This window comes from Musca autumnalis, unplaced genomic scaffold (assembly GCF_047663935.1).
Source record: "Musca autumnalis isolate F117 unplaced genomic scaffold, ASM4766393v1 scaffold_2, whole genome shotgun sequence".
In the NCBI taxonomy this organism is placed as follows: domain Eukaryota; kingdom Metazoa; phylum Arthropoda; class Insecta; order Diptera; family Muscidae; genus Musca; species Musca autumnalis.
This window is the reverse complement of record NW_027411755.1, coordinates 148,520,514-148,544,955: the sequence shown is the minus strand read 5'-3', so window position 1 is coordinate 148,544,955 and position 24,442 is coordinate 148,520,514. Positions and strand designations below refer to the sequence as shown.

The window sequence follows — 24,442 nt, the reverse complement described above, 5'->3', positions numbered from 1 at the left end:
CCAGTGGCGTGGATCGAAACTAGTCTTCCTTGCCTTACCCCTTGGCGAACAATGCCAAACCTTCTCCACTAATAAACTTGTTGTTTTAAATATTAAAACAACAAAAGGGATTAAGCCAGACTATTTTGAAAAATCAAAATTGTAACAGCTATCCCAATTAAATAAACGCCACCAATGTTCTACTTTAAGGAAATCCATACATCTCTATTAAATATTTTCATTTTGACCGATAATATAACCAAAATATTTGGCAACCCTTGAAATTTAGAAGAGTTTTCATAACTAGAAAAATGAAGCAAAGGCAATTTGCTAAATGATTCAACTTAAGTTAAGGCGTTAATAATAGTCCCTTGTTTTATAAATTCGCTTAGAATATAACCATTTTTTCTTATTTTTAAATACAATTTTTTCTTCAAAATTAATAATGTTTGAGAGGCTTTTCCTCCTTAAGAACTAAAATTGGATGGTTGAGTTTCAAAAAATTTGGAATGTTTTGAAGCGATTTGCATTTTTAAATTTTTAGAACGATGTCCTCAATTTTTTGGTTTTGCCACTGTGCAATGTGGTGTAGGGTATAAAAACAGAATGACAAATATAATTATGCCCTCCCTATACCACAGTATGGCGGAGGGGTTTAAAGGATGTTTTCCGACGGTGATTGTTGAACTCATAAGTCTCTTAGTACTTGTGCCACCGTTACTGTTTACTCTTTAGTAACAGTGCACAACACAAAAAATAATTACAAGATAATTCGACCAGATTATGAAAGAGGACCGAAAAAAAGAAGACACGTGTATCGGCGTTTTGAAAGTTTACGTCGGAAAGTAACCTAAATAGGCATGGCAAGTTCCGCCCATTTCTACAGGTTTTGAAATGTTCGACATTAGATTCCTTGGAATCCTTGCATTTTAGGTATAAAGTGTCTTTGGCAATATTACTGACAACAATGCGGGGTATCTTTTTATGAAAAAAGTTAACCCTCATTCGAGTCACTAAAGGGGTCTTTCTGGTCCCTTTTTTCAAAAACGTTTAAAAACTCCTTTAAAAAGTGATCGTATCAGATCAAAATATTCTACAAAATTATTTGTTATAAAATTTTACTATAGGTCCCCGAATAAACCAAAACTCTAAATCATACCTAAACGCCAGGAATCTGCCAAAAGTAAAATCACGTTTTTGGGTTAATGTTGTACTTTATCTGAGTTTATTAAGTTTTGTCCCACAAAACTTCATTCTAGATAGAAGACGTCAAAGACAAAAATAATATCCATCAAATTTCAATATAAGTCGCCGAATAAATGAAATATGTATTTGCAATACGAGAATATATCATGAAAATGTATACATCAAATTTGCCAACAAAACACACAAATATTTTTTGAATAAATGTGTTTTGTTCTTTTTTCGAGTTGATGCATGAAAGTAACATGAAATTTAGTTCTAGATGAAAGGTGTTAAAAGAAGAAATATTCCACACAAAATTTTATTATAAGTCCTAGAATAAACTAGATATCTGAGTAAAATACTTTGTTAAGAAAATGACGTTAAAAAATTAGATAATTTAGGTAGAAATTATTTGTTAAACTTTTAGTCTCTTAATTAAAATTTATTCCATACTGAGTCACAATCTCGAAAAATACCTTACTTTTTGGGGGTTGTGTCAAAAGAAGAAATGTTCCAAATCAAATTTCCTTATGAGTCTCTGAACAAAAGAAATTTGTAGCTATAACATTTAATATCTCCAGAAGCTTTCGCTTTTTATATATGATTTAGGACCATATTCTACCGTTTTATTCACATTTTCGTTATCTGCGGTCACAAAATATATTTTATTGATGTTTTTTCATAAAAATTTTTTTTCAGAGGATTATGTGTGCTCGATCCAAACTGTTTTTGAAATATTTATGGTGAAAATATATAGGGAAAATATTTATAACCCAGATCGGACTTTTAAAAATTACGTATTTTAGTACTATAAACTAAAATAACGTCATCAGGATAAATATTTCAAAAACAGTTTGGATCGAGCACACATAATCTAATTCAAAAACAGTTTGAATAGAGCACACATAATCTTCTGAAAGAATTTATTATCAAAAAACTTCAATAAAGTATATTTTGTGACCGCAGATAACGAAAATGTGAATAAAAACGTTAGAATATGGTCCTAAATCATATATAAAAAGCGAAAGCTTCTGGAGATGTTAAATATTATAGCTACAAATTTCTTTTGTTCAGTGACTCATAATGAAATTTAATTTGGAACATTTCTTCTTTTAACACAACCCCCCAAAAGTGAGGTATTTTAGGAGATTTTGACTCAGTATGGAATAAATTTTAATTAAGAGTCTAAAAGTTTAACAAATAATTTCTACCTATTATATCAAATTTTTTAACGTCATTTTCATAACAAAGAATTTTACTCAGATATCTAGATTGTTTTAGGACTTATAATGAAATTTTATGTAGAATAGTTCTTCTTTTAACACCTTTCATCTAAAACTAAATTTCATGTTACTTTCATGCATCAACTCGAAAAAAGAACAAAACAAATTTATTCAAAAAATATTTGTGTGTTTTGTTGGCAAATTTGATGTATATATTTTCTTGATATATATTGCAAATATATATTTCATTTATTCGGCGACTTATATTGAAATTTGATGGAGATTATTTTTGTCCTTGACGTCTTCTATGTAGAATGAAGTTTTGTGGGACAAAACTTAATAAACTCAGAAAAAGTACAACATTAACAAAAAACGTAATTTTACTTTTGGCAGATTCCTGGCGTTTATGTACGATTTAGAGTTTTAGTGTATTCGGGGAACTATAGTAAAATGTTATGACAAATAATTTTGTAGAATATGTTGATCTCATACGATCAAATTTTAAAGGAGTTTTTAAACGTTTTTGAAAAAACGGACCAGAAAGACCCCTTTAGTGACTCGAATGAGGGTTAACTTTTTTCATAAAAAGATACCCCGCATTGTTGTCAGTAATATTGCCAAACACACTTTATACCTAAAATGCAAGGATACCAAGGAATCTGATGTCGAATATTTCAAAACCTGTAGAAATGGGCGGAAGTTGCCACGCCTATTTAGGTTACTTTCCGACGTAAACTTTCAAAACGCCGATACACGTGTCTTCTTTTTTTCGGCCCTTTTACATAATCTGTGCGGGGTTTCTTGTAATTTTGAAAAAAAGTTCGATTTTGTTGTACAGTGTAATTATTTGCCCCTATAACATTTTAACGAAATGACCCATGTTTTTCAGCCTACAGACAATGCAAAAGTTAACTTGTTTGGATTACTTTGCAATGGCTCCCAAAAACATACTGTTAATCGCACAAAGGGACAGAAATTGCGGGATGAAGTTGACCTAGTTAAGCAAGAGCGTGGGTAACTATTAATTCCTGAAAAATTGATGTTGAGTTGGAAAAAAAAAATACAAATAAATATTGACAATAACTAAGATTTGTTCAACAACCAATTAGTAAAAAAGCACAAATAGATATCAAATAAAAAGTACAATTATACATAAATACTAATAATAATTATTATGACCACTAAATTCTGTTAGTTTTTGTTTTTTTTTTTTTTTTTTGATTATCACAAAAATACGACAAAGTTTAGTGTATTCACTCTACGATCACATTACTACTATCATCATTGTCATGTTACAACTCTGTATTTATTTAGTAAGGTGTTATCGACAGTGTTAAACAGGCTTAGATCAAAATTCAAAATATAGAAAAATCAAAAATATATATCATACTCATTGTAGAGGTGTGGGAAGGCATGTTCTTGCAACAAAATATATGTGACTGCTTCAAATTGGGTAGATTTTTGGTTTTAAAAAATTTAGAAATGTTTTAAATTTAGAGTTGTCTTTTATTGTTTAACAATTTTTAATATTTTTTTCAGAGTTGTAATCGAATTTGGAAATTTTGAAAAACAATTGCAATTGAATGTAGTAGTTTCTACAATTTAACTATATGTCGACAATGTACCACGGGCAGTAAAAGCTATAAAAATAAAATCAAAAATAAAATTAAGAAAAATAATACAAACTTAAAGGAAAAATTGACAAATAACGTGTAAAACCAAAAAATGGTAGTAATATTTAAAAGCGTTTTTTACATTTTCTGTTTTATTATTTTTTTTTTAATAAAACATCTAAAATATGCACATAAATAATATCGATATTATTTTTCGGAAAAGGGAAATTGGGAAATAACCAGATTTCTTAAGGGGGTTCTAGTATATAAATAACTCTGATACAACAATAAGCCTTTCTAATTAGTAATAATATACAATACTTTAGTATATAAAATAAAATGTACGTATATTCTTTTCATTAATAATAAAAACTTGTATATTTATATATGTTGATAATTCATTGTAACAAATATAATTAAAAAAGAGTTCAAATGAAAAAAATATTGAAAAATTAATAGTCTGTTTTTGTATTTCGAACGGGACTTTGGAGAATGAAAGACAGTAATGTAAGTAGATTTCCGATATATACTCTTACTTCCTTTCTGAAGATGTATTACGTATTTACTTGTTGAATTGACCTAAAGCCAAAATTGAACCTGACTACTCTAAAATTACTACGCTACCCACTATGTTGATATTCAGTCGGAATAGTATATCTGCCAGTATGTGGAATTATGTATGTATGTCAAAAAAATTTTTTTTAATGGTAGACTTTAGTATATTTAGTCAATGTAGTTCCCGATGCGGATCGATCTTTCCAGTTTATTTTTCCAAAAGGAACTAGTTCCACAATATAGTTCCATAGTTTCTGCGATGGTAAAATACGAGTTCGAGACGACAGCTTTGTTCCTTTACTTTTTAACTGTATAAGTGGTAAAAGAGAAAACTGTCAAAATTGCTCTCTCATGAACAGTTTTACCAGAAAAGTAAAGGAACCAAAAATGGTACATCTGGTAACAATATCAAGAAACATGAAAATTCAAATTTCTTCTTTTATTTCACAGGTTTTAATTTTGTTTTGTCAGCGTTCGCCTTTTTCTTCTGTTTTTGTTCATTTTTTTCTTCATTGTCAAATAAAAGTCAAACAAATGTTGAAAAATCAGTTCTACCATTTTTTACCTGAAGAAATTTGTATGGTTGCCTGTGGTAGAAGAGAGAGGCATTTTTGCTCTCTCTTCTCTCTCACTCTCTTAAAAAATGCTTCAAGTTTTACCATTTTTTGGGGATAAGGAACGCTTTGCAGGTTAAAAATGGTAACCTTAGGTAAGTAAAAGTACACAACTAATATCTTCTAAACTGTAGTGACAAGGTGAAAGATCGGTGCGGTTGGAAATCTATTCCTACTTCGATTTACAGCACAAACGTTCTGTGTCGATTCACCTACATATGTATTCAAATACATATCACGAGCTGAATAAGCTATATTGCCATGTACAATTTTGGTGACATGATGATGTTCCAATTTCCCCGGCATGCAAACATTGCCGCCCTCAAAGATATTGTCTGCAGCATAATACGTCCATGCGAAAGCGGCAAACTCGAGCTGGTGACGAAAGATCAAGTTCATCAACTGACTAAGGAGTCTGCATTTGTCACAGTTTGGGGCAACAAGTTCAAGACGGAACACATGCTCGAAGTCATTCGTCGGGAGATTGGAAATATTTCAGAGGAGAAGCAAGATGAGGGTACTCTCCTTGTGGTCTGAAATGACAATATATCCATGGCAAAAAAAAAACTAAAGCTATCTTCTGTACATAGACAGAAGACCTCTTGAGGTTTTCTATAGACAGTAGACCTTTTGAGGTCTTCTATATATACAGAAGATGTCTTGAGATCTTCTATAGACAGAAGACCTCTTGAGGTTTTCTAGAGACAGTCGACCTCTTGACGTCTTCTATAGACAAAAGACCTCTTGAGGTTTTCTATAGACAGAAGAACTGTTGAGGTCTTCCATAGACAGAAGACCTCTTGAGGTCTTCCATAGACAGAAGACCTCTTGAGGTCTTCCATAGACAGAAGACCTCTTGAGGTCTTCTATAGACAGAAGACCTCTTGAGGCCTTCTATAGACAGAAGACCTCTTCAGGTCTCCTATAGACAGAAGACCTCTTGATGTCTTCTGCAGGCAGAAAACCTCTTGAGGTTTTCTACAGGCAGAAAACCTATTGAGGTCTTCTATAGACAGAAGGCCTCTTGAGGCTTTCTATAGATAGAAGACCTCTTGAGGTTTTCTATAGACAGTAGAGCTTTTGAGGTCTTCTATTCACAGAAGACCTCAAGGAGTTTTCTGTCTATAGAAGACCTCAAGGGGTCTTCTGTCTATAGAAAACCTCAAGAGGTCTTCTGTCTGTAGAAGTCCTCAAGAGGTCTTCTGCCTATGGAAGACCTCAAGAGGTCTTCTGTCTGTAGAAGTACTCAAGCGGTCTTCTGCCTATGGAAGACCTCAAGAGGTCTTCTGTCTGTAGAAGTCCTCAAAAGGTCTTCTGTCTAGAGAAGACCTCCTCTGACTATAAATCTATAGAAGACCTCAAATTAGCTTAACTCACGGGTCGCCATGATATGGAGGTAATACCAAAATGTGGGCATATGGCTCAAATTTTTCTTAGAGAAATTTTAAAGCCTTAAATGTCGAATTACTGCTATTTTTGTATAAAAAAATCCTCAATATTGCAAAAATCCTCCAAAAAATATGGAAAATCGGATGTACTTCTTTTATGGGGGCTATACTAATGCCCGTAATTTCTAGCCCTAGGTAACCGGGTAGGTAGCTACCTATTAGTTATCTTTACCTACGCGTTTGGTAATTTCTACGTGTCATTTACCGAGGCGTGCATATTTTGAAAACATGTGGTAACATTGGTGATTTTCATTCATGATTTCGTAAAAACATTGCCACATATAAGTATTTTACAATTTTTAACACATTGGCAACGATCAACCAGGCAAAATCCTTGGTGTAAGTAACACTGCCGTTTTCGACCCGGTAACGTTACCTATGGATTGAAATTGTGAAATTTTGCTTTCACTGGGGATATCCATGAACTCATATATAACTACGCGTAGAAATTACGGGCATAAAACATTGCATCTATACCCGCACTTCTCTAAATACCCAATTTCTGTCATTCCGGTAAGATAATGTGGTAATAACTTTCAAAATACCGAAAATCGTGCAGTTATATGGGGACTATACTAAGTCGTGGTCTCATACCAAAAGACTATGTAACAAATTTAAGCCATGTTGGATCGATAATGTTGTAAACTCCTTCTAAACACCGACAATTGTCTACATGGGTAGGGGTCTAAAAATTAAAAAAAAATCCGGAAATTCTCTCTTGTAATAGTTTATGCCCCTAGCAAAAACTGAACCCTGTAATGACAAACTTCTGGGAGAAAGAAAGAAAAGTCAGTCACTTTTTTCTGACAATGGGGCTGAAACCTTCTATGCAGACTATATCAAAACGTGGACAGATATAGCCCATTTTCAATATTGACCTATTATGTCAATATCATCTGCGTAGGGCAGTAACATTATATCTTTATTTTATATAGTGATATTTGTATCTCTGACCATTTCCAGCAGGATGTTAAATATGTCACACTTTAGACTGTCACCTTGTCTGAAATCTCGTTTTGTTTTCAAAGGCTCGGATACCTTATTTCCTACTTTAACTGCTGATTTTGTGTCAGACAATGTCATAATGCATTATCTTATTTGTTTTGGCATGGCTTGGAAGAGCTTTGATCTACTTGGGCTGTCGAATGCTGTCTTATAGCCGACTAACAAGTGGTATTTGTCGATCTGTATTTCGTGTTGATTTACCAGGTCTAAAACCGCATTGGTATGACCCGGTTATTTTATTGGCCATAGGTTTTAGACATTCACACAGTATGCTCGACAGCACTTTGTATGCGATGGGTAGGAGACTTCTGCCGCTGTAATTTGCATAAACAGTCTTGTCTCCTTGCTTGTGTACAGGATATAGTGGGCTGAGTTTCCAATCGTTGGGTATGCTATCTTCCTGCTAAATTTCGCTTATTAACTTATCAGCATTTCGATAGCGGTGTTGAACAATTCGGCGGGCAGCCAATCAGCTCCTGCTGCTTTATGATTTTATAGCCGTTTAATTACTGTCATGACCACGCTTTGGTTAGGTAGTAGACATTCAAAATCGTTGTTTGGGATTGGTTCGGGGGTATCATCTTCGCCGCCCATTTTCGATACTAAGAGCTTCATGAAATGCTCCTTCAAAACCTCAGTACGCTATCTGTATCAAATCTTCGGACTTCATTCTAACTCCCTAAGATCTCGAGTTTCACACGCTCACGTTTTTCTTGCTCTTTCTTTTCTATCCTGAAAGCACGCTCTGCTCTTCACCCGATGTTTTTCCTTTGCGCTTCGTGTTGCTAATGAATACAAGGTTGAACTGTAAGCCGCATTCTTTTCTTCAGTAACCTTACGACACTTCTGATCGTAGTAAAAATTTTAAGGTGGTGTTTTTTGGATTTTGCTGCAGTTTGAAGAGACAGGGATATTCTTTGCCACTGCGCTTCCACATTATCGGTGCAAGGAGTGCCGTCTTCCAGCTTGTGGGTCAGTTGATCTAAGTAGGCTCTTGATATCTGTTGTGTTTGCAGCTTCTCGACACCCAGCTTTCGTGTTGTGTTAGATCGCACTTTTTTGCCGCAACATTAAGACGTAAGCGTACTTTGGCTTCTACAAGGAAACGTTCCGAATCGATGTTCGCTAGTCGATTCGATCAGACATCTAACACACTGTGTCTTCCGTCTATCACAACATTATCAATCTGGTGTCTTGCGTTCCCATCTGCGGATATCCACCTTGCCCCTGCAAAATCGATCAGCCTCAATCTGTTGTCTGATGTTACCTCATGAAGGCTGTACTTGCCGACCGTGTGACCGTTATGTTGCTCGACATCCAGCTTCCGCCCTGTGTTATATCGCATTTTTTGCCGCAACATTAAGACGAGTGCGTACTTTGGCTTCTACAAGGAAATTGTCCGAATCGATGTTCGCTCTTCGAATCGATCGAACATCTAACAAACTATGTCTTCTGTCTATCACAACATTATCAATCTGGTGTCTTGTTTTCCCATCTGTGGATATCTGGAGACGAGATTTTTAGTCTCCGATTAACCATGAATCCTACACCTATACGCAGAGAAAAAATATGATTGATCCAACAATATTCGAAGAGCAAAATATGTATTATAAAGATATTGTTAAATTCCAAATGTAGTGTTGTGATTCCAACAATTGGGTTTTGTTAAATCCAAAAATAGTTTTTGTCAACAGGACAATAGTTCTCTCTTTTCTTCGACAATTTTTTCTCTTCTCTCGCTATTCGATGCCGTGTTGAAAAAAACAATTATGGTGAGTTTTGTTTGTATGACATGATGCCTTTATCTTTGTTTTTGTGTGTATGTATACCAACAATGAGACTCTTGTTATACCCTCCACCATATGGAGGGTATAATTAAATTTGTCATTTCGTTTGTAACACATCGAAATATTCGTCGGAGACCCTATAAAGTATATATATTATTGATCAGCATAAAATTCTATGTCGATTTGACCATGTCCGTCTGTCCGTCCGTCCGTCCGTCTGTCTGTCTGTTGAAATCAAGATACAGCTCGCAATTTAAAAGATAGAGAGTCAAAATTTGGTACAGAAGTTTTTATTACTTGCAGGATGGTTGGTATTGAAAATGGGATATATCGGTCCACGTTTTGATATAGCCCCCATAGAACGGTACCTCCCGATTTTCGGTATTTTTAAGGTTTTAGCTTAATTATCCTACCAAAATGGCTGAAATTTGGTACGCAGTCTTCTTTAGGTGTACAAAACTATTCCCCAGAATTTCGTCGGTATCGGTCCACACCTTCATATAGCCCCCATAGAACGGTACCTCCCGATTTTCGGTATTTTGAAGGTTTTAGCTACATTATCACACCGAAATGGCTGAAATTTGGTACTTAGTCTACGTTGGTGGTATAAAACTTTCCCCCGGAACTTTGTCGGTATGGGTCCATGCCTTCATATAGCCCCCATAGAACGGTACCTCCCGATTTTCGGTATTTTGAACGTTGTGACCTGAATATTCCACCGAAATGTCTGAAACTTGGTATTTAGACTTCGTTGGGGGTACTCAAACTTCCCCTTTACATTTGTCGGTATCGGTCCACGCCTATATATAGCCCCCATGGAAAGGTATCTCCCGATTTTTCGTATTTTGAAGGTCGTGCCTTTAATATTCCACATAAAATGGCTGAAATTTGGTATTTAGTCTTCAATGTGATATAAAACTGTTCACCAGAAACATGTCTGTACAGGTCCACGCTTTCATATTGCCCCATTTCTGACTACAATTCGTCGGTATAGGTCCACGTTTCGATATAGCCCCCATATAACGGTACATCCCGATTTTCGTAATACTGAAGAGTGTTACGTCAATATCCAACCGAAATGGCTGAAATTCATTATTTCGTCTTCCAAGAGTTATAAAATATTCCAGAAGAGTATTATCAGTATAGGTCCACGTCTTCCTATATACCCATAGAAGCGTACTTCTTGATTCTCTTACCGAAATATAGAAAATTTGGTATTTAGTGTTCTTTGAGCCTAAAAACTTTCCGTCAGAAATTTGTCGGTATAGATCGACGTTTTGAAATAGCTTCCATAGAATGGTGCCTCACATTGTTTTACCGAAATTGCTGAAATTTAGTATTAAGTCTTCTTCATACACGAAAGGAAACTAATTATTCCATTTTACTTCAATACAACTTGTGGTGGAGGGTATAACAAGTTCGGCCCGGCCGAACTTAACGCCGTTCTTACTTGTTTTTATTTGTTTCTGTTTTGTTTCATTATTCTATCTTCATTGTGCTTTGAGGTTTGGTGTTATACCGAAGTTTGTTATGGTGTTTAATTATTCCTTATGTTGTGGTGGGTGCTTGTGGCTTTTTGTTTGTCTTTGTTGTCAGCCAATGCAGCAAACCATGTATTGTGTTCATCAATGATTGCAATATTATACGCGCATTTATATCCAAGTTATGTGAAAAGTGTATATGAGAAGTATATACACTTAAATCAAAAATTTCTGGGCTTGTTTTCTGGGTTGACAATACTTTTTGTAAACAAAATTAGATTATGATAGTTCCTACAATCGGTATTGTTATCGATTTTTACAATATTGCGGAAATTCGAAAGTTGTTTTTGTTTTCTATGTTTGGAACAAAAGATGGTATTTTTGGATTTGGATCACAATGTTTGAACAAAACAAATACATTTTTGGAACCAAAACAGATATTTTTGTTCCAACAAAAGCGAAAAATATTTTTTCTCTGCGTGTAGCTCATGTTACGTTTCATGGCAGCTGTAATACAGTGCGTAATCGTTTGTGATCTTTACGTCTGCCCGATTCCATTACACTTACTGTAAGGTGAAAATAGTTGTGTCTTTTTACATTTTAGTAAGATTTACTCAGTAACTTGTTTTCAGAGAGTAAGAATAATTATACCGAACAAGTAAAAACGGCCTGGCCGAACTTGTTGTACCCTTCACTACGAGCTGTATTGAAGTAAAATGGAACAATTAGTTTCCTTTCGTTTATGAAGAAGAATTTCAGCGAGTTCGGTAAAGCAATCTGTGTTGGGAATCGACCCAACCCCCTCGATGACATGGATGTGGATCTTATCGAACTCGATAAGTCTTTATCATCGCCGATACTCCCATCTCTTGCAGGGGAAAATTACTCTTCTTCTTAAAGTTCGAGTGTGCGGATCGTCTGATCAATTGAATTTTGTATAAACACCTATTTTTTTGAATTAAAATAAAATATATAAATTTGACCGACAGTGTCAATTTGTTTGAAGTTTAATTCAGTGTGAAGTGTTTTCTTTTGTTTGCCGACAACAAAACGTAAGTATCGTCAGAATACTTATTGTGTTTGTTGTAGTTTGCAAAAGGTAATATTGTTGTTCGTCTTTGTGCAACAATAATTTTGGTTCAAAATCTACTCTGTAGAATTTGAGCCCCTACAAGTCCATTCGACTGTTTTGGAACTTGTAGAATCTGGCTTACTTTCAAAATACCGAAATTCGGGAGATACCGTTCCATGGGGGCTATATCAAATCGTCGAATTATACCTACAAATTTCTTACGGAAAGTTTGTAGACTCAAAAAAGACTAAATACCAAATTTCTGATATTTCAGTAAGATAAATAAAAAACCTAAAAATACCGTACATCAAGAGGTACGCTTCTATGGGACATGTAGGAAGACGTGGACCTTTAGTGATAATTCTTTCTGGAACATTTTATAACCCCATGAAAGACTAAATAACAAATCTCAGCCATTTCGGTGGGTTGTTGTGGCCACAATCTACAAAATACCGAAAATCGGGAGTTACCGTTCAATGGGGGCTATATGAAGGCGTGGACATATACCGACATATACCGTTTAATATCCCAAATGAAAACCAAATACCAAATTTCAGCCAGTTCGATGGATAATTGTGACCACAAGCTACCGATCTATGGGGGCTATATGAAGGTTTAATACCATATGAAAAGTTTAATACCACATATGATGACCAAATGCCAAATTTTAATCATTTCGGTGGATTATTGTGGCCACAACTTTCAAAATACCGAAAATCGGGAAGTACCATTCTATGGCGGCTATATGAAGGCGTGAAACTATACAAAAAATTTTCTGGGGGAAAGTTTTGTACCCCCAACGAAGACTAAGTACCAAATTTCAGCTATTTCGGTATGATAATGAGGCTAAAACCTTCAAAATACCGAAAATCGGGAGGTACCGTTCTATAGGGGCTATACCAAAACGTGGACCGATATAGCCCATTTGCAATACCAAACATCCTAGGAGTAATATAAACTTCTATACCAAATTACAATTGCGAGCTGTATCTTGTAACAGATGGACGGACGGACAGACGGACATGGATTTTACCCTGATCAAGAATATATATACTTTATAGGGTCTCCGATCAATATTTCGATGTGACAAATTTAATTATATCCTCCATATTATGGTGGAGGTATAAAAATAGAAAAAGTAAAAAGACAGCATTTAGTAAACATTAGCAAAATGACAGTTAAACAGTACGCAATATTCGTACTGTTTTTCGACAAATATCAAATAAACATTGACCAACTGACCATCAACAGATGATTAAAGAGCAGCTGATCGAACTTGCTAAATGTTGCTAGGAAAAATTTCTCTAGCAACCTTTAGCATGTTCTCAGCAAACAACTATCAAAATTAGCAATGGCTTTTACGTGATAATTAGTAATAATTAACGATTTTTGTCGGTAACTCAAAAAATGAGTTAGAGAATCGCACTACAGGGCTATTGCTTGGTATCATTCATCCACTACGCGACCACCCCAAAGACCACCTTCGGTAAAAATTTCAAAACGATCCTCGAACAGCTTTTAAACTGCACTTAAGTGAAAATTTTGTACTTTTGTGAGAGAGGTACCCGAAGGTGTTGCACAATATAGACCTTCTTGGAATTTGATGCACGTTTAGAAGAATGTTAACGATGTGTAAAGTTTGATATAAACTTGTCACTCGGTTGAGCCGTTCCATAGTTATCGCCCACACCAGCCAGCCAGAATGATAGACAGAAGAAGAGACATGGCTAAAAAGTATACGTTTTTGGATACATGACAGTGTAATAAGTGCCTCAGATTCCTTCTTTCATTGTGAAAATTTTTATATTCTTTCTTCCGAACAATCAAAATTTACCACAGAATTACATTTTGGTATTACAGAGACAGGTTCCATCTCGGCAATGTGTCATACTCACTTATAAGGAAGGGCCTCTAAAACCATCTACTTTCGATTTACAAAATCACTTTAAATATACTTGAATGGCTTTCATTCGTTCCACATTTAAGTCAAAATACAAAAACAGACAGTAAAATAAAAACAAAATCTTCGCCAATTGTTCTATGCCAATTGTCAATCAAAAGCACTATACAATCAACAGTTTAATCTTTTTTTCGATTGAACGAAATATGTATGAATTTTGTTGGCAAAAAAAAAAATTTATTTTAAATTTTGAAAATTCATAAAATGTTTGTGATAAAAAGTTGAAAAAGTATGAAAATTCAGTTATGCTATTGTTATGTTGTTTACCTTGGTCCCAATCGAATTCTCTATCCCAATCTCTTTCTCGTTCTCTCTCCCATTCGCGGGCCCTTTCACGTTCCCATTCTAGATCGCGTTGACGTTCGCGCGGTGTTCTTCGACCTTTTGTGAATTCATTATCCCAATAGTCGCGTTCATAATCTTCGTCTCGTTCGCGTTCACGACTTCCAATATCACGATCACGACTACCCTCACGTTCTATTGAGCCCATGCGATATTCCCGTTCATCTTCGCCCCCGTCAACTATTGAAACGCGTAAGCCGGCAAATGTGTGAAATTTTATTGTTTTTTTTTTTTGTATTTTTTAAATATATTTTTTTTTTAAATTAAAGAGAGAACGAGTAAGATGGTTTCGATTGTCATTGGTACGGTTTTATTTTGTTTTATAAAACATTTATTTATTTTTTTAATTATAAGAAAATAAACAATAAAAAAGTAGAATAAACATAATTTACAAAAAGTTGTTAAATTAGTGTCAGTATAGTTGATAAATAAATAATTTAAACTTAAAATTAATGGAAAATGTTGTTCTATTTTATTTCTGTGTGTGATTGAGCGAAGGTGGGTGGTTGATTTGTTGGTTGTCCTATTTTTTAAGAATTTAGTTATATTTTTTAATATGCCTAAACTTTTATTTTTTAATATTAATATCTCATCATATAATGACTTTTTAATGGCATGAAGTCAGAAAAATAAATAAAAAAAAACTATAGAAACCATCCATTTGTCACATAACTTACCTGGTGGCGTTGGACCCAAACGGGCCTGATCTGTGGTAGGTGAAGCTTCCTGAGGTATTGGTCTAGGTATGGATTGAGCCGTTGTTATATCTGGATGTGTGGCTCTCCAATAGGTCTAAAGGGGAAACCAAAAATTATGTTAGGTTTAAATTTCTTATAGGACTAGAAAAGTTGCAAAACACTAAAAAAGTTTCAAAAAAGAAATGTGATGACACCATATCCATAAACTTGTATAAACTTGCGAAATAATGTATAGCCTGCGAACCGCATAGATTCGATGATTAATTATGATAACAAGTTTGGAAGGATAATATTGTTGTTCCATATTTCAATCGGCCGTGGTGAAAATGATTTAAATTGAATGTGAGGATATACAAAACGCGGGCCTACGAAAAGGCTAAAATCATAACAAGTAAAAAAAAGCGTTAAGTTCGGCCAGGCCGAAGTTTTTGGCCCACCACCACTAATATGAAATAATTTGGGTGGATAAGTTCTTAGCCCAATGGAAACCCAAAATATCTAATTTTTGCTAATTCAGTCAGCTAAAGACTTGAAAATACCAGAAATCGAGCGGTACCAAATCCAAAATTGTTGGATAAAGGCCTAATTATAGCCAAGTCGGTCTAAAAATGTAGATAAGAACATCAAAATACTTGCAATCCACCAGTACCATTATATGCTATTCCAAAACATGGTCCTACATATGTCTACAATTTTCGGTAGATAAGTTTTTTGTCCACCAGGAACCATAAGGGCCAAACGATATCCAATTCGGTCCAAAAATGTAGCTAACCACTCCAAAATACCTGCAATCGGGTGGTACCGTTTAATGGGGTTACCAAAAAGTTTACCCATTACGAACATGTTTGGTAGAGCAGTTTTTGATCACTATGAACCCCAAATGCCAAATTATATCTAAGTTGGTCAGAACAAGTAGATAAAAATCTTCAAAAAACCTGAAATGCGTTGTACTGTTTAATGAGGGCTATATCAAAACTTGGACTTATTACAAAATTTTTTGTTGGAGAAAGTTTTTGACCACTGGAAACCCTTAATGCCAAATTACTGCCAACGAGGACATAAGTCTACACTTTTTGATGGAGATGTTTTTTGATAACTGGGAAAGAAATCAGAAAATTTAGCTAAAAACTTCACATTACCTGAAATCCGGCAGTACCGTCATATGGGGGCTATACCAAAACGTGTACAATTACCAAAATTGTTGGTAGAGAAGTTTTTTGATCGCTAAGAACTCTAAATGCCCTTTTATATTAAATTTGGTCAGAAAATGTAGCTAAAATTTTCAAAATACCTGAAAATTTCGAAATGCCAGATTCCGTTCTATGGAGCCTATAACAAAACTTGGACCTATTACCGCAATTTTTAACAGAGACCACTGGAAACTCTTTATGCCGAATTACAGCCACATTCGATCGAAAACGGCGATCAAAGCATCAAAATACCTAGCATCGGGCGGTATCGGTATATGGTATATGGACGGTACGTGGACTTATTACCACAATTTTTGTTTATTTATTTTTTTTATCACTGGAAACACTAAATGCCACTGGGAACCCTAATGGGTTGAAAAACAATCCCCTCTAAAAATGACGATCCCCTCAAAGTACAAATCATCGATATCATCGTCTTGCAGGAAGTAGTATGGAATCGGGTATTGTGTTATTGCAGCCATGAAACGTTTTGGATTTATGGTAAATCGGAGACTTAACAAGTAAGAAAGGTGTTAAGTTCAGCCGGGCCGAACTTTTTTATACCCTCCACCAAGAGTTGTAATGAAGTAAAATGGAACAACTATATTCCTTTCGTTTATGAAAGTACTAAGCTCTCCGGCCACGCTAACTGAAGGATATCACGTACTTTAACCAAGGCTTACTAACAATGAGATGTCGATATTGTCTACCCCTTCACAATCCAAAATATCATGTTACAGTCATTCCATTTGGACGATGCCTGTACAATCTTTAAACTACGTAAAATCTGGAGTCACCTTCATATTGGGAATATATCAAATTATGAGCTTATATTGATAAATTTCAGTGTCGAGGTTTTCTACCCATTGAGAATCCGAAATACAAAGTTGAAATCACTACAGTAGTGTAATCCTTTAAAAATCTTCGCAGCGAGCGGTATTGTAGTGTCCTCCAATTTAAGAACCCTCTATACATCTTCTTTGGGGCCTATAATTAAACGCGCATCTATAGTCCCAATACTCTGTAGGCATTTTTAATAAGAATAAATACCAAATTTCAAAGATTTCGGAAAGATAATGCTAAACCTTTAAAATACCGAACATCCGGAGGTACCGTTCTATCAAAACGTGGACCGATACCGACAAATTTTTAGAGGAAAGTTTTGTTGTTCAAAAGCAGACTAAATACCAAATTTCAGCCATTTCGGTATGATAATGAGGCTAAAACCTTCAAAATACCGAAAATCGGGAGTCACCGTTCTAAAGGGGCTATACCAAAACGTGGACCTACATAAACCAACTACAGTTGAACCTCGATTATCCGTGAATCGATTATCCGGGAACCTCCATTATCCGTGATAGAAAAAAATGTTGGCATTTTTTCCATTTCCTCTATTTTTCGTTTTAAACTTCATTACCCGAGAGTAAAAGCACACTTTCCAATTAATTTGATTAAGCAAACAAAAAGTAAACAACCGAAAACTGGAAATTCTCTCATATTATACAATTTGTGTATTTATGGTATCACATAAACCATGGAATAAAGTTAATTCAGATGAAACTGAGGATGATGATATTATGAATCCTTCTAAAATTTGGTGGATTACAGTAACAAATTTAATAAAAATTGCAAATTTTCACATTATTGTACAATACTATGCTATTTTCACTTAAAAATATGTTCAAAAACTGCCTAAAAGTATTGCCTCCATCATCCGGGAAAATCGATTATCCGTAATGCCTCCGGTCCCGACCATCACGGATAATCGAGGTCCGACTGTATATAATAAACTATATCCACCAATTTTTGGTAGAAATGGTTATTAGCCTCTGGAAACACAAAATACCAAATTTCAACCAATTCGGTGGTCAAATGGGACTAATACCATCAACATACTTTAAAGTGACGCGTACTTTATATGGGGCGTTATATGGAGGCTATACCAAAACGTGGACCTATATAAACAGTGTTTGGAAGAAATGTTTGCTAGCCTCTGAAAACTCATAATACGAAATTACAACTAATTCGGTGGTCAAATGGGATAAATATCTTCAAAGTTCCTTAAACATCGACGAGTCACGCGTCACTTTGTATACCAAAACGTGGACCTATATAGTCAATTTTCAATACTAAAAATTCTACGTAACTTCAATAGATTTTACCAAAATTGTATCCTCTTCCTTCAATCCATTCGGACGCTAGAGTGATTTCCACAGATGGACAGACGGACGGACAAGTCTGTATCGATGTAGAATTGCAAGCTGATGCTGAGTTACAAACGTAATTACAAATTTTATATACCCCCCATATTATGGTGGATGGTATAAAAACCTGATATCCAGTTTCACTCCGGTTAATGAAAGAATTACCGCAATCCGTATAAAACAAAGTTCTCATGCCCATGCCCCGACCACAGAGAAAGACAAACAGACCAAAGATATATTCTACAAGCACCTAGAGAGAGCATATGACCGCTGCCCTGTTCATGACATTAAGATTGTTTTAGGAGATTTTAATGCTAGATTTGGAAAGGACAATATCTTTGGCTTCACGATCGGAAAGATCAGCCTTCATGATATAAAATCCGACAACGGCATGAGGCTCAACGGCAAAAAAACATGGTAGTCAGCGGGTTCCAACACCTCGACACACAAGGCCACTTGGATGTTCGTCCCCAGATGGGAAAATAAGAAACCAGATTGTTTAAGTATTTTATTTATTTGCTGCAAACACAACAGATAGCGCAACTGACTGACTCCGCTCAACTGACTCACATGCTTAAAGACGGCACTCATTGTCCCAATAATGTTGACGCGCAGTGGAAAAGAATGACCCACTTGTTTTAAACGGCCACTAAAATCCATGGTACGATCATGGGTGTCATAAGGATACTGAAGAGAAGAACCCGGGATACAGAGCAACTCTGCAGTCAGTAGCAACACAAAGTGCCGAGGAAAACTATCGGCAGAAGAGGAGAAACAAATTTGCTGGTGAAAGAAGAAAGAGCACTTTTAGGAGAGAGAAGAAAGAACAAGAAAAATGTGAGAGTTAGAAACCCGAGATGTACAGGAGTCGGAATGAAGTCAGAAAATTTTACAAAAGTGTAAAACACCAGAATTGAAGGTATGGTGCAGGCACATTCTCCTGCAAAGATGATGAAAAGAACCTGGTAACTGATACAGATAGCGTACTGAGAATATAGAAGGAGCACTTCATCAAGCTTTTGGCATCGAATAATGGTGGCGATTAAGATAACCCAGAACCAATCCCAAACGACGGCATTAAGTCTTTGCCACTTAGCAAAACTGAAGCCAAGGAAGCAATTAAAATGTTGAAAAGCAATAAGACAGCAGGAGCTGATGGGCTGCCTGACGATCTGTTTTAGACCGGTGGCGAAATGCTTATAAGGATTATGAGTAGAGTAGAAGAATACATACCCAACGATTGGAACATCAGTCTGCTATGCCCCGTGCACAAGAAAGAAGACAAGACGGTTCGTGTCAACTACAGAGGCATAACTCTCCTACCCATAGCATATAATGTACATTCGGGAGTATTGTGTGAATTGCCAAACCTTATAGTCAGTGGAATAATCGGGTCACACCAATGCGGTTTTAGACCTGGGTAATCTACAGTGGACCAAACCATCATCGTACGCAAAATATAGAGAGGACCCATGAAAAACAAATCGACAGACAAAATATATATTTGTAGGCTATATAGCAGCTTTCGCCAGCCCAATAACATAAAAGGTGTTCCAAGATATACCTGAGCTTGTATTAATAAGATTATGCAGAATAACATTAACTGACACTACGAGTCGATCAGCAGTTAAGATAGGAGACATTCAACACAAAACGGGGTTCGAACAAGGTGACACTCTATCGTGTGTACACAAGCAACGACAAATAAAGGTAAGAACAATAGCAAGTAAGAACGGCGTTAAGTTCCCACAACGAAGACTTAATACCAAATGTCAACAATTTCGGTGGAATATTGATGCCACAAACTTCAAAATACCGGAAATCCGGAGATACCGTTCTATGGGTGCTATATGAAGGCATGGACCTATACTGACAAATTTCATATGGAAAGTTGTGTATTCCAAATGAAGACTAAATACCAAATTTCAGTCATTTCAGTGGATTATTGTGGCCACAACTTCAAAATACCGAAATTCGGGTGGTACCGTTCTATGGGGGCTACATCAAAACGTGGACCGATATAGCCCATTTGCAATTTTCTAGGAGTAATATAAAATTCTACACCAAATAACAAAGATCTATCTTAAAATTTGCGAGCTGTGTCTTGCGCGCAGACGGACATCGTTATATCGGCTTAGAATTTTGACCTGATCAAGAATATACATACTTTTTAGGGTCTCTGATGAATATTTCGATGTGTTACAAACGGAATGACAAATTTAATTATACCTTCCATATTATGGTGGAGGGTATTAAGAAATAATGTTACTGGCGTAACCAGATGACATTTGACATCATAGGTCGTTCAAAACGAGTGTTACACCCACCCTTGGGAAAATTGTAAATAGAGTCTTCCAAAGTGGGTCAGGCCTTAAACGGCGATAAGACCTAGTTTATGGTATCAACACAAAAGACGTCCAGTAGACTCGGACAAATTCAGGACGTAGAAAAGTACAAATGTAAGTTTTTAATGTACCTCAGTAGAACTTTGTGAGTTTGAGGGGAAAATTCTTCGAATGATTTATGGACGAATATGCGTCAATGGTGCACCAGCCGATCGACAGTAATATAGTAAAACGTATCGAGTTACAACGATTTTTTTGGATGGGTCAAGTCAAAAGAATGGATATATATGCCCCCGCAAGAAAGGCATGCGACTCATTGGACGGTATACAGTGCTGCTCAAAACATTTGCAATTCAGATGCCTATATCACATTTAAACTATTTTCAGGGACATTTTGTGTTTTGCATTATATTCTTTTGCATATTGATTCATTATTGACCCTACTCACAATATTTAACAGTTATTATTCAGTTTTTAATACTTAATGTGTGAAATATCGGAGGATCGCGTGTTTCAGCCTGCTCAAAACACTTGCAACTCCGTGGTTCGAATATTTATTACTTTATTTTTGATGAGCTTTTTGTACTACGAAGGGGGCAAAAAACTTTCACGAGAAATTCATTTTATCCCGTCTATGTTTAATTTTGACAGACAGTAATTTTTTAAGAAAAACAAAAGTTATGGCCCGAAATTCGTATCAAGGGTTTGCAAAAATGTTTATTTCAGAAAATGTTGGATCCAACGCAGTCCAAAAATAAACATAACAACAGTACAATATTTAAAATTGAGCTGCATACCGCGTAAAAAGTACTAAAATCGCCATAAGATGGGAAGCAGCTGAATGGACCACAATATCTACTGCAGGGGATAATCAAATCGAGCCCTTCCCGCGAAAAAGACGTAAGCGACATTTTTTCGATTTTCGTTTTTTTACGGAAATCTATGAAGAATATTCCAACACACCATCTCCCAAATTTTTAGAACTCAGCCATGTACCGTTACGAAATTAGAGCAAAAACAATTTTGATGTAAGCGCCATTTTTGCTTTTTGTGTACATTTGTTTGTGACAGCGAATTGTCGCTTACATCAAATTGCACATTTACACACCATGTCGTTATTCAACTATATTACAAGAAATACGTTTTAATCTTATAACTCTTCGAATAAATACTTGCTATAAAATTAGTGTGGTTTGTTTTTAAATTGTAGATAAGAATTACTCTAAAAATGATTTGTTTCAAATAATTTGTTTGATGTAACCGCCACTTCTCAAAGTAAAAGCCTGATTGCGTGACAGCGAAAAAGATGTAAGCGACACAAACTACCGTTATATTGAAGATATTCCACAATTTTTTTATTTTTTCAGTAAATAGTATTTAATAACAGAACTATACCAAATTTGAATAAACAATTTTGGTTATATCAAAAGTTATTCAATAAAAACCGTCTCCTGTAAAATTAGCTTTTTGTCGCTTACACCTTTTTCGCGGGAAGGGCTCGAAATAATGATGCAAATTATTAAGCAGATCTCTCAGAGGTCATCAACAGATGTTAAAATTAGACTTGATACCGACAAATTCATACAAATCCTTCCATACATACCAAGGATACTGGTATACCCAAATAGGCTAATTTTGGGAAAACAGTAATCTCCAGAAAAAATGTTTTTTTTTAGAAATTTTGCAAAAAAAAAAAAAAAAAAAATGTGTGGTATTGATTTTAGAGTAGTGTCACCGAGTACTTCTCGTCTATTAAAATTAAAAATTAAAATGTTCTTGATCACCGGGTCGAAGGATGATAGAATTTGTCCCCTTAGACAAAAAGGTTGACCCAAAATGTACAAGGTGTTTTATATTGCCCTGGAGGTATTTTTATGAACAGAAATAGTACTGGATGCATGAGGTCGAGATTTTTATCAGATCCAAGAACTAACCCTACAGATAACATGTCAAAATTGCACCATGTACACACCATAAGTGCTTTGGCATAATATGGCCTCTAAACGTATGTATATATACGAGGGTCACTAAAAACCTTCTGGCCTAGGCAACACGCAGTGTCGGCAGGCGTCATTTGACATTTTTGGAAAGTTTGACCGTTTTTAGCCTAAGAATACTCAGGACAGTTCGACATACGACCATGTGTTGGGTTGGTTACAGTGCACAGTGGATCCACTTGTATGAAGAAAGTGGCCAAAAATATTTCCAGTGTAAATATCATGCCAATGCGCCGGTTACAGCTTTGTGCTGCTGCGAAGATTGTTTTAAGAAACCACGAGCATAACATTCTCCCCCCTTTCCCCTCTGGTAAGAACTTTTTTATGCTGTTAATACAAAATGACGTGAACAAAGGTCCCGATTATCATATAATGCAAAAATAGGCATGGGGAAACAAAACATACTACAAACAACAAATCCAACCAATTTAGCGGATTAAAAAATCAATATTTTTGTCTGAAAATTGGAAATTTTTTTAATATAGATATTATAGCGTTCTTCCTAGGGGGCACATACCGCCCACATAACACAAATTTGGAAGAAGATTTCTTCGCCTTGCCATTGATGCCAATACGCTAATATATCCATAGAAACGCTATTCTAGGGCAGCTTTAGTCAGCGACCCACCATTTATAGTCTGGCACTAGATGACAGCTGATATTAATACTGAATAATCTTAAACCCATGACCTACTTTGGAAAATTATTCCCGAGGTGGGCACTGGTGGGCATCATGACTAAAACCTTAGGTCAAATTTAAGTATGTATATGATCGGATTGGCATTACAAAATGTACTAAGAAAACATACAGCTAACTGGAATTTCACAACACGTTAAAACATTATTTTTTAAAGAAAATTAAGCTATTACCACCTGCTTTAAAATACACTATAATATTTTGCAATATATTTACTTGTACTAAATATATAGGTTGTACTAACAACAAAAAATATTAGTAAAATGTTCCGACTTTTGGAGCCATTCTTAAGAAGATCGCGTTTGAATGAATCAAAAACTAATATATTTTTAAAGAGGTCCATGTCATAGCTGTCATTGTTGCCAGATGGTGTATCAAAATTCTGACATTATTTTTGGCCAATTGGTGGATTCACTGTGCATTGGCTTGATTGAGACACCTCCAAAACATGGTATTTGAACGTGTTTACAGCATCTTCTGGCGATTGCTGCTATTTTTCGGGTTCACACGCATAGTTCCATGATTCGTCACCTGGATCCATTTTATAAAAGTCTTTTGAAGCGCCACATAGAATCCAACGTGAATAACCCCATTTTTGCCGCCAAGTGTTCATGCAATATCAAATGTTAGTTGGTGCAATAAATGCCCAAGATGCCTTTATCTCACGGTATATAGCACTGCGGTCTTGCATTATCCGTTCGCACACGGCTTAATTTTTCTGGCACAACGGTCGTTTTAGATGACCCTCACGAACTTCGTTTTTTTGCGACTGGCGGCCACGATTGAATTCATTAAACCAGTTTTTATGGTGCTATATCGATATACAAATATTTAATTTGATCGATGCACTCTTTTCATGATTATCCACGTCAAAAGTTGTGAAAAAGCGATCGGACAAAAATGTTCACAAGTAAATTCATTTTGTTTTTGCAAAGTGATTTTTTCAATTCACTGTTAACAGCACAACACATGGTCGTATGTCAAACTGTTCTGAGTACGCTTAGGCTAAAAACTGTCAAACTTTCCAAAAAAATCAAATGGCGTCTG

At 35.5% G+C, this 24,442-nt stretch overlaps 1 protein-coding gene across 11 annotated transcripts in view; it reads right to left on the bottom strand.

Annotated features, from left to right (window-relative positions):
• Window positions 1–24,442, bottom strand: part of Ca-beta (Calcium channel protein beta subunit) — a 128,137-nt gene that overhangs the window by 13,024 nt on the left and 90,671 nt on the right. For 5 of the 11 annotated variants that reach the window (XM_073969524.1, XM_073969525.1, XM_073969520.1 and 2 more), the window contains 2 exons: window positions 14,942–15,056; window positions 14,190–14,444 (listed from right to left, as the gene is read on the bottom strand). In XM_073969524.1, the coding sequence (XP_073825625.1) occupies window positions 14,190–14,444; window positions 14,942–15,056 (370 nt within the window). Of the gene's footprint in view, window positions 1–3,777; window positions 4,028–14,189; window positions 14,445–14,941; window positions 15,057–24,442 lie in introns of those variants that run through there. The other 6 variants (XM_073969527.1, XM_073969528.1, XM_073969529.1 and 3 more) reach the window with 2 other exon arrangements.